General features: G+C 32.0%; 1 protein-coding gene across 1 annotated transcript in view; it reads right to left on the bottom strand.

Annotated features, from left to right (window-relative positions):
- CNTLN (centlein) overlaps window positions 1–12553 on the bottom strand; it is a 337062-nt gene that overhangs the window by 139920 nt on the left and 184589 nt on the right. Inside the window, exons 9-11 of the mRNA XM_061199082.1 lie at window positions 9420–9596; window positions 7486–7611; window positions 1036–1157 (exon numbers count right to left, since the gene is read on the bottom strand). Of these exons, the coding sequence (XP_061055065.1) occupies window positions 1036–1157; window positions 7486–7611; window positions 9420–9596 (425 nt within the window). The remainder of the gene's footprint in view (window positions 1–1035; window positions 1158–7485; window positions 7612–9419; window positions 9597–12553) is intronic.

Genomic DNA, 12553 nt, shown 5'->3' with positions numbered 1-12553 from the left:
GAATTTGCTGTCAACCAATCTGAATGTGGTTTATGTGCTCTATCTTAAAACAAGCAGTTATCAGTGAATATCAGAATATCAGATAGTTAGCAACTAGTCTTCACACTTCTAGTGACTACTAAAATGTTAGGTAAGCAGAGGCTAAATCCAGGACAAATAGATTTATCATTGCTTTACTGAAAAGCAATATGAAACACTTTCTGTTCTTCAAAGGAAAAATTAGATGTGACAATTACCTGTAAAACATGCCAAATGCCCTTTACGCATTCATTTTCTGTACATAAAACAAACTCTTCATTTTTCTTTTGTAAAAGTGCAGTACTGGCTAATTTAGAAACTATTTCTCTGTAGAACAGACCAATGTGTATCATCAACATTGCCCTAAAGAATCCATCTGAAAAGATGAGAGGGTAGTAGATTTTCTGTACTCATTCAGTCCTTTGCCCTCTGTTGATACTGTTAACAGGGGAGCCATTTACGACTAACCAAGATCTGAACACCTGTTCACAGCAATTGAACTGAGACTGCCAATTCATTCAGATAAGCTGCAGAACAAACTGATGGATAGTAAAGATTTTCAAATTCCATATTAGGTTGAAGTAGTTTTAAGATAGTTAACTATATATGTGAATTTCCTATTTCTCACGTCTTTCAAATAAAACTTAAATACTTTTTGAGTTATATATATTGTAACACCAGTATTTTATTTATTTAAAGTAGTTTTTCAATCATATGGATGTGAACTGTTTTTGCTTTGTTATATACTTTTGTTAAATTACTCTAGATATTAAAAATATATACAATAATTCATAATCACCTATGCTAATGATTTCTGCAAATGATAGGAAAATCTATAGTTATTGCTAAGATATTTCTATTTTCATTTATTATATTCTCTATTTTAAAATCCTCAATAAAGATCTGACTACCAAATAATTTCTTTAAAATCAAACAAAAGCCATTAAAGCACCTATACGATGCTACTCCGTTCCATTTAATATTTAGGGAAATGGCTTTATGAGCTATGTAACTCACATGCCACTGCCTTCTTCCCACTGTTTTAATTGCTCTTTTACTGCTCTGTAGTTGGTCTGTAACATCTGTAGCCTTTCCTTGTGTTTTTCATGGACATCTCTTAGCTCATCATTTTCTTGGCTCTGTAGAACACAAAAAAGCAAGTATACAAGTCTGAAGAAAGTATTAGTATAATGTTACGAATAAAAGGCTACCAATCTAAGTATGAAATGTGAAAGAAAATAGTATGTAAATATGAATTAATTTGTAATACTTATTTAAGCAGAAGAAAAAGAAGAATTCCTAAAGTCACAGAACAGGTTTGCTTGATAAATTTGAGGCACTCATGGCATTTTTAAAAATCACTTAAGTAATCTCAAAATTTTGGCATCAAATTAGTTTCATTCCTTTCCCTTTTGATAATTAGTATATATACACGTATTTATGAACCAATCTTACATATTTAAATTTTTTTTTCTTTTCCAGGATTTGTCCACACATAAAGCGTCACTATTTTGTTAGTTATAACAGCACATATAATTAGTGTAAGGACACTAATCATAGTAAGACCAGTTCTTTAACCCATAGATTCATAATTAGTTTGTTATAATGCACAAAGATTACACAGGAGGAAGAAAATCAGTTTAGACCTATGTTAGAAGTGGCATAGTTTAATATTTGGGGTTTAAACATAAAGAACTAAAATGTGAAAGCTGGGCTTAGTACTCTTGAAGAGGTCATGGAATAGACAGTCCGAACATTACTAGGGTAAACAATTATAGTCAATGACTTCTAAATGTTTTAAATAAATCACATGCATAAATCTTCATTTTTTGACATAACCACAAAATGAACTTATAAAGGCCAAATTTTCAGTCCTCAGGGGATGTGTATATATTACTTATGAACTGTGTTTCTCAAAGTAAAATAGGTAACGTGTTGAGTTTTTTTACCCTTGCTAATTTCAAAATTTGTTTTTTAAACTCTTTTTCATTTTCTGTACGAAAGAACTTGTATACTTATTCAGTGCAGGTAACCGGTACCCTCTAATAGTGAAGGGAGAGGAGTAGGCACACAGCAGCCAGAAAGATCTGAATTCCAATCTTGGAGTTTTCTCCTCGTAGCTGCATAATCTTAAGAACACTATTTAAATTAATTCAATTTCTTTTACTATAGAATATGGAAAAGAACACGGAAGTCTATATTATGACAACTAAACTAAATAAACTAACATATAGGTAAAGCCCCTGGCACTGTGCTTGCCCAATAGAGGCTCAAAGCAAAAGTGAGCTTTTTACTCTGTCCTCTTCCCAAGTATTAACAATGATGCCCTTATCATTTAGAAGCCAAATGTACTGTTTCATTGACTATCTGTCTCTCGTCCCAACAGTGAGTTAATACCTTATAGAGTCTGCATTATTTTACTGCAATTCTACCTGTCTCAACAGTATTTATATGTTGCCATTATACTTTGAATATATATCTAGTAGGATAACTTCAATAATTCTCTTAAGTAGTTATTAGGACGTATTTGAGCCCTGTGTGTACCGAGTGGTATGTATGCCATATGGAAACGGAAGTGCTTGATGAAAAAGCATGAAAACGGCATCACTGACGGGGAAACTAGAATAAATGTTATTCTAAAGAGTTTTAGAAGATATAAATCACAGCCACTGCATAATTACTGCTAAAAAGTAGCATGGTTTAATACTATGGTTAAAAATTCAGGATACAGAATTCAATTTTGTTTGTTTCAATTGGAGAACCATATATTAAGAACCTATTATATGCAGGGTGTTAAGTGCTGATAAGAGTTCAACTCCTGCTGCTCAAACTTACTAAATTTTACCTTGACGTAGCTGCTTAAATTCAACGTGTCTCAATTTCTCCATCTTCAAAATGAAGCTATTTATGAACTTCCCTGGTGGCACAGTGGTGCCTGCCAATGCAGGAGACACGGGTTCGATCCCTGGTCCGGGAAGATCCCACATGCCGCGGAGCAACTAAGCCCATGAGCCACAACTACTGAGCCTGAGTTCTAGAGTCAGCCAGCCAAAAATATCCCATGGGCAGTCACGGAATTAGGTCCATTTATTAGATCATTCAATAAAATATTTACAGAGTAACTTCTATGTATTTTGCAATTAAACTAGCTAAACTAGAGGCTCTAACTTCTGCGTACAAACAAGTCTCAATGACTAAAATATTAGAAAATAGTAAAGTTGTATCAACTGACTTTCCTCAATGATGTTTGTAATTCTACTTCTGAGTTGATAAGAATAGAAATGATTCTTGATCGAATCATCTAGTTTGCTCAAAGGCTTCTTGACAGGCATAAAGCAAACTAAGAACATGAACACTATTAGTAAAACAGTGGCTCAATCTTCAGAGTATGATAGCAAGGTTTCTTAAGAAAAAACATTTATAGAATACCAAGGATTCCATGGATGTTTAATTTCAGCAGAATGTATAAACTTCATGAATATTAGAGCATTAAAAAATAAAAGACATATAAACTATATTCAAAGGACATATTAATGTTATTAAATGGCATAGGAAAGTACTAAAAGAATTAAGTTGCCAAATGCATGAAAGTTAGTAAAGCAGAGATTCATGGCACTAGTAATCGCAAGGACAGTAAGAATTTCATAAAGCTCTGATGCACGGGCTTCCATATTAAATTTTATAATTCACTACACCCATGAATTCAGGATTTGGAATTGGGTGGGATTTTTATAATAAGAGCTTTCAACTCTTCTATTACTATTGACACTACAATTACAACATTGGTTACCCATCTTGAAAACAGGTACAACTAGCCACAGAAGAGAGCTTAGTAAGACAATATGTTAATGTTTATACAATTATATATTATTATAATATATAGTATTAGAATAATATGCATGAACAGCATGTCAATGTATCAAAATTTATATACATATGTACCATAGGCTCCTGAAATTTCTTTGTCCCTCCCTCCCTCCCTTCAATCCACCTTGGTGATCAACTTGGGACCCTAAAGCTACCTACCATGCCACGATCATGTCTTTTGTCTTTAGTTTAGTGTCTCCAACAGTATCTTCCATGGAGCAACAGTCTTTTGGGAAATATTAATAGGTATAATCAAGTAAATCTGATAAATAATGTATCTCTACCTTCCTATAGATTCACAATGCACATTGGTATGTTAAAGGATCACAAAAATAGAAAGATGTTAATCCATTGCTCACATATTTAAGCAAGGAACATTTTGTCTGCCATGTTCCCATTAGCTTCTTGCAGAGCAGTATTCAAAAGAATACCAACATGGGAAAGACCATGACAAAAGTTCAACGTGTATTAGCGGGGAATGGTCTTCAAAAGGAGCTCCATGATCCCAATGTATTTTAAAAACCATAAGACACTGTTATGTGTTGAAATGAATCTCTCCCCAAAAGATATGTTGGAGTGCTAACCCCCACTATCTCAGAATGTATTTTGTTTGGAGACAGGATCTTTATAGAGATAAACAAGTTAAAATGAGATAGGGTGGGTCCTAATCCAATATGATTGGTCTTCATAAAAAGGAGAAATCTAGACACAGAGAGAGGCTTGAATAGAGGGAAGGTAATGTGAAGACACAAGGAGAAGGCCATCTATAAGCCAGGGAACACCTGAGACTACCAGTAGCTAGGAGAGAGGAATGGAACAGATTTTCCCACACAGACTTCAGAAGGAACTAACCCTGTTGACACCTTGATTTTGGACTTTTCTAGCATCCAGAACTTTGAGACAATACACTTCCGTTCTTTTAAAGCTAGTCAGTTTATGGTAGTTTGTCACAGCAGCCCTAGGAAACTAACACAAACACACCACTAATTCCTATCTTACCTTATACTCACATGTGCTTGAGTAATAGCAATAGCATTAATACTATAGCCTAATAATGGAGAAGATAGAAACAGGTCTTCTGTCTTCACTAAATATGAGTTACATTTACTAAAGTCAGGTTGTAAATTAAAAAGTGCCCTGGGCCCAACTACTTTCCTTGGAGTTGCTTTAATATACATGTTTTGTTTACCCATTCCTTTTGTTAAATGCTCTTGATTATAGTGCCTTTTTCATTCAGCTATTTTGCTCCTTTAAAATAAGAAATCCTTTCCTACCAAATGATAAAATGCAAAGAAAAAAATTTGCTCCCATTTTTTCCCCTATCTTGCAAATCTGTGAAAGAAAACAATCATTTGAAATTCACAATTATCATCAATTAACTTGAAAGAATACAGAAAAAATATAAATGAAAAAGAAATTGTGTGAAAAATAATTTTACTCTAAAAATAAACTTGAGGCCTCATCCAAGAGAGCCGTTGTTAGAAAAAAGGAATGAGGAAATAAATTAGTATAATGTTTCTGAGACTCTCTGAAACAAGAAATTTAAAAGGTGTTAGAGAATAGATCTAAAAATGTCTGAATTGCTCTACTCCTTCCTGCCAAAAACAAGGAACTAAAAAAGACTCACAGACTTTTGGGGGCAAATGAGTGGAGATGCTCTACTACTGAATGGGATATGTGACGGTTAATTTTTTATGTTAACTTGACTGCCCAGGTATTTGGTTAATCGCTGTTCCTGGGTGTATCTGTGAGGGTGTTTCTGTGTGAAATTAACATTTGAATCAATACACTAAATAAAGCAGATTGCCCTCCCCAATCTGATAGGCTTCATCCAATCCACTGAAGGCCTGAACAGAATAAAAGGCTGAGTAAGAAAGAACTCTTTCTGCCTGACTGTCTTTGAGCTGGGACACTGGTCTCCTGCTTTCAGACTCAGACTGGGACTGGAACTTACATCATTAGCTCTCCTGGTTCTCAGGCCTTTGGACTCAGGCTGGAACTATACCATTAGCTCTCCTGGATCTCCAACTTGACAACTACAGATCTTGGACATCTCAGACTCCATAATCATGTGATCATATAAGCCAATTCTCCTTAGAGTAAATCAATCAATCTCTCTCTCTCTCTCTCTCTCTCTCTCTCTCTCTCTCTCTCTCTATATATATATACACACACACATATATGTATTTCAGAATAATGATATCTCATTAGGGAAGACTAAAGGATTATATCTTATTGTTTCTATTTCTCCAGAGAACCCAGATTAATAGAAGACAGAAGTAGAAGCCTTGGTATGTAAATTTCAAGAATTATGCAAAAGAAGGATGATGGTGTCCTAAACATACCCATAATATCCTGTTTGTACCTCCACGTTTACACCAATACACTAGATTCTAACTACTCACTCAGCATCATTTTTTTTCTCCTGTTATACAAGTGACTAGCACAATACTTGGCTAATTGCATTAGCCAATAAGTTACAAATGAGTAAACGAATGAGCAAATAACTACAGGTGTATAAATTTCAAGTAGGCTAAATGTTAGCAAGCTGAGGTCATCTGATCATTTTATTTTTGGGAGAAACAATAGATGATAATTTTCCTTTGTTTAGAACTAACAGTTTAAATCTGAATAAATATAAATTAAAACAATGTTTAGTGAAATGGGAGAAAAAAACTTCTAATTGTAGCTTACGGTTAACTATATCTCTAAACTATATTTTGCTCTAGAGTACAAAACATTTTCCTCCTAAGAATAATCTGTATGACAAAGAATCTAAGTTTTAAATATTTGGATTCTAATCATCTGTAAATTGGGCTTGTCACAGAATACTATAAAACTATTTGAGATTCAGTTAAATGGCTAAATCTCAAATAGTGTTGGCCTTCCGGTAGTTGTGAATGAAGAATGACAAGTTTAGCCATATTAAATTCACAGAAAAAATTAAAGCCCTCAGTATAGTCACATAAAATTGGTTTAATACACACAACCAACTTCTTCTGAGAAAGATAATTCACAAAGTATGAGTTGGAAAGTATATACTCTTAAAGACAGAACAATAAATGCATATGCTTCTTAAAGACTGGTAGAACACAGATTCAAATGTCATGCATTCTGAGACAAATTCAGTTGAAATGGAAAAAATAACACATATTTATTTGCCACTTCGACTATATAATTTTTCTGTAAAGGACAATTTTAAGTGGCCTGAACTAGGTTAGCATAGTTGTTAACTCATGTTTCTTTGTGTATGTTTATCATATATAAAGAACCACAGGAAATTTCTCTTTCCATTTGCTGTAGTTGTATTTTTTGGTCTCTGAGAAACCATAAGAAATTTATTCCCAATACAGAGTCAAAATATTCCCTAATAATTTTAAAGTAGTGAATAAACATTTAGTTTTTAAAGTAGCAAAATTTTTTATTACTTTACGATCCTCAGAAATCTTAAGAACTAGACTAACCAATTTATACATTTTTTAAAAAAGTAATTAAATTCAGGAAAGATAAATAATAAGCAGTAATTTGTGAAATGAATGTTTACTTTGGTATATCCTTACCTATGCAAGGTTATTACTAAAGAAAGGATTTAATGTTCACCTTTAGCTGTAGTGCCTTCTCTAAGTTTTCAATCTTTCTTTCAGCATTTCTCAGCTTCTTTAGCTCCTCTGAGTCTAAGAAAGAGCTCTTTGGGGACAAAGACCTTGAGCGTTTCACAGGTGGTTCCTCGAGAATAAAACAAGGACATGGTTGAACTAGTTGGAACACTGGATTATGAAAGACATGCAAAATTAAAGAACAAGTAATTTTGAATACTAATAATGAATTATAAAAAAAAAAATCTTGCATGGAATACCAGAGAAATAACAAGCAGAATTACCACAGTGCTACCGCTAAAGGTTTCTCTGTGACTCGTTAATGAGAATATTCATTTACATTTACATTGTTTCTTTCAGAATAATGATGTCCCATTAGGGAAGACTAAAGGGTTATAGACTCAGAAATGCAAGAAACCTCATTACAAAGGAGGGGATAGAGGCTGGTCTAATTGCTCTATAAGGGTCCAAGGTTACACTTGATAGGACAACCAGAAACAAGAGGGAAAGGATTTTTTTCCCTTTGAAATAGTTTAACACACTGTGAAGCTGAAGGAACAATATGCTTGAGGAATATAAATACAACAGACAGTAGATCTTATACCATAATGACCATATGGTCATTAACTATAATGTGGCTAACTAGAGACAAGAATGTGTGTTTATATTATGTACAGCTTCATATACCAATCTGGAGAAGGAATATGTGAAAGCAACTATTAAGCTGGGCAACATATTGTTCATACTTACTGCATGTCCTTATGAAAAAGAAAGAAAATTCTTTCAAAATATCACTCTCATTTTCTTGACTTTTGTTAAAAGCAATGAAACATCAAAGCAGTACATTTTTAAAGCTCAACAATACAGCACACAACCAAATTAGGCCCTATAAGGTCTCTCAATTTTAGGAATATTTTCTTTCATTTAAATAAAGCTCAATGCTGTGAAACTACTCCAAAATGGCAAGAAACATATAATGCAGTTATGTTTAAATACATACATACATACATAAAGCTAGTTCTTCTGGAAATTACTAATAATATTAGAGGGAGTAAATAAGAATGCCACAGAAACATAGGTCTCATTTTAAATACTTCCTTTATTAAGACATTTGTCCTACTCATAGGAAAAAATGAAAAGAATGAGAAACAATTATCTTGAAAACATGATTTTCTACTTTTAAAAATATTTTCTACTGCTGAAGTAACAAGTGTGAGAAATATACCTCTAAAACTCCTTACTTTTAGGAAAAGCTTAATTCAATTTATATAGAAATAATATATTTACAATGTGATATTCTGAAATGTTTATATTAGTTAATGTTCATAGAATCTTTTGCACTATAATAAGAATATGCAATAAATACTACAAAAAGGAAAAGCTGAGACATTAATAAATAAGAATCATGCTACAAAAAATTTGCTTATTATTCTCCACTGTTATACCTTTAAATGTGAAAATATGTAACTGCACATATTAATGTTAAATTTCATTTTATAGTTTATATTCCACATGGGCAGTATTTTAAATATCACATCTGAATGAAATAGAAACATTAAGATATATTTTTCTTCTAATTAAAATTAGAAAATTGAATTAAGGACTAATACCACATTAAAATTTCTACTTAATTTATCTATAGATTAGATAGATGAGGGATACTTATCAAAACTTAATATAAGAATGTTAATTTACTGCAAAAGAGGTACATCATTACTAATATATTTAATTAATTAAATAAGGAACATATTATTCAGATCAAAAAGGGAAAACTTGCTACTCCCAACCATGAGTTTATAAAACATTTGACACAGAATATTTTTTAAAAGCTTCCAGAAATATAAGCAGAGAAGTAAATACTGCTGTTTGTTTTTTAACTTCATCACTTGCCTTGCCAGCCTCATCCTGACAAATTCACAAAATGACAAATGTCCCTACCTTATGCTTCCTTTCAGTACTTGTCAAGATGCTCTTCTCTGAGGAACCCTTGTTGGTAGATCTGTTCTCTGATAGTTTTTCATTTGCTATTTTCAGTTTCTCCTGTAAATACTCAATTTCAGACTTCTGTGAGACCATTAAGCTTTCTAAGCTCGATAAATATGGCTGTTGAGAAACCTATTTTAAAAAGTATGTTTGTATCTTACATTATTTACACATTCATGCAAATATTTATATATGTTACTACATTATATAAATCATAAGTATTCCAAGAAAGAACATTTCATTTCAAAAATAAACTGTAAACCTGCATTAGCTAAGCTTCTATCATCCTTATAGAACGGCATTTTCAATAAAATAACCAAGAGTCCGTGTAAATATTTTCATAAGTAATACTGTCATACAGATTTCAGGAGAAAAAATTTAAAGTTGTGCATGAAATACACAACTCATCTATAAAATTGTTTCAAATTAATGATTATACATATAGGTATTTCCTCAGTAAATGCTCAATGCAATACCACTGAATATAAACCTGAGAAAAGGAAACCAACAGCACTATAGGTCTACTTAGCTTTTAATGTATTATAATTTAGCAATAACTCAAAGAACTCTGATACTTTTTAAAGTCAGCAGAGTTCACAGTATTCTCCTTTGAAATTTATTCCCATGCCAGATAAACTGTTAATGGTAAGCACCACATTTTAACAACAGAAATCACAGGAAAATTAAGTTTGTAAGAAACCTATTCATGAAAACTAGCATTCAACAAAATTGTACCACCATCTTAACTGAATATACTTGAGATCATTAAAATCCATGCATATACACTATTTCAAATTAACCACTCCATTTACAAAAAACAAAAACACTAGATCATAGTGAAACCAAGTTTTTGTTGATTTCCAGGAAAGAAAAGTCAGATCTTATGATTCTAATATTATCAACATGGATCCAGTAGCCCTGAAAATAGTTTCATTTAAAATGTGGAGAGCCCCATCCTTCCTAAATGATATTCCTAAGGATTATAAGAAAAATATGTATGTTTAACTTTTCTGAACTAACAATGAGAAATATTACCTTTTCCTAGTTTTGACTACTTTTTTCTTTTTTTAGGGGATAGGCAAATTTTTACTAATTCTAACCTGTAATTTTTATAAAGAGAAGGATCATCTCATTATACTATCATCATACGATTACATTATACTATCATCATACGATTACACTTTCCTCATATATAAGTCACCTGATTTGTTTCCCAATCTTATTCTATCACAACACTAAATATTTTCCTCAGAATGTTATTTATATTGTACTGTTACCACACTTACAATATTAAATACTGACTCTATTAGCTTGCATTGAACATCAAATTAAAATACCTTAAGCACTTTTCTTCCAAACTCTAAAGGAGTTTGACCTATTCTTTTCTCCTCCTTTAACCATTGTATGGCTTTTATTTATTCTTTCCTCCTCTTTTGTAAACAGATTTATGATGCTTATAAATTTTTCCTTTGGGCTGCCAATCTGAACAATTTACAAAGGCTACCTATTCTTGTTCTGGTTTTGATAAATAAAATTACAAAGAATATATTAATATCACATCATTTACCAAAGAAATTTTAAATAAATTGTTCAAAATCAAACAAAAATTTAGAAAAAAACAGGAAAAACATAATTTTAGCTTATTGGTACATCCAATAAGCAATCCTGTGCTCTTTAATAAATGAGTTTTCCAAGTCATCATTGGGTTATAATGCAACAGGTAAGAATGTCAAAACATGAATATTTGGTCAAGAAGCTGCAATTCTAAATCATTAAAATATTTATGAAGATATTAAAAAGCCTCCAACAGTGGACATTGCTACTATAATAATAAAAGATTTCTTATTTAGGCAGAATTCCTTTAAAATTCGTCAGCAAACAATAACAGAACTTCAAAATTAAAATATTAAAGTAGTGATTAACTCCAGCTCAAATAGGAGCCATAATGTAAATAAATAAGTAAAATGAGTTATGTTTAAATTATAGCTTTAAAATTCATTCCACAGAGACACTTTGTATACATATTGAACATATACATATATACTTTACTTCCACAAGGAAACTTATGCACGCTTCCAGTTTTTCAAAAATGGAGTCTTCTTTCTCTCTCTCTTTCTCTCTCGTCTTTTATCACTTTTGCCAGAGATACATGCACATGAAGTATTTCACATTTCTCTTAATATAACCACTTTTAAAAGTATAAGTAAAATGAAACATCAAATCGCAGTCACCCTCATTTTGAGGGAATAAGGAGGGTACTTGTGGTAGTAGCTATTCAGCTCCAGCCAATTGTTTTCACAGAGGAATGTGGCGCACTACTGCCAGATCTACTGATTTTTCAAAAGAATGGAGGAATTCAAATTTCTAAGAGAAATCTAATTTTAAAATATTGGCCAGACTCAGTTTATGGCTCTTGTATCTTGAGAACATGGTGGTGGGAGTATAAACTGCTACAAATTTCCTAGGGAAATTTTGAAATATGAATCAAAGAACATAATAATGTACCAAGCCTTGGACTTTGTTCTAATCATACTGAGGGTTGATACAGAAAGATATCCATGATAAACTGTTAAGTGAGGAAGCACAGGTTACAGAAGAATACAGCATACTGTATAGACATAAATTTCACCAAACCCTGAATTTACAGCATTATTTCTGAATGGAGGTATTAGATGTGAATTTTCTTCATACATATCTGAATTTCCTTGATTTTTTTTACAATGAACATGTCACTAAACAGTTTTTAAAATGTAATTTTTTCTGCAAATAAAAGGGATAAAAAGTTCAGTATAAAAATTTCAGTACAGATAGGGGAAATATAAATGAAAGCCTCTATCATATCATCTCTCAGAATTCACTAATGATAACTTTGGGATATAGTTCCCATACTTTAAAGAGAAAAGGAAAACCATTTTAATTCTGACCTTTAACTTTTTTTTTTATTACTAGCTTTATTTTTTATAACAGCTTTACATTTACAGAAAAACTGAGCAGATACTATAGAGACTTCTCCTACACCTCCCAACCCCACCCACCCAGTTTCCCCTATTATTAACAACTAAAATTAATATGGTACATTTGTTAAAATT

This window comes from Eubalaena glacialis, chromosome 9 (genome assembly GCF_028564815.1).
Source record: "Eubalaena glacialis isolate mEubGla1 chromosome 9, mEubGla1.1.hap2.+ XY, whole genome shotgun sequence".
NCBI lineage: Eukaryota > Metazoa > Chordata > Mammalia > Artiodactyla > Balaenidae > Eubalaena > Eubalaena glacialis.
This window is presented reverse-complemented; position numbering and strand designations above follow the sequence as displayed.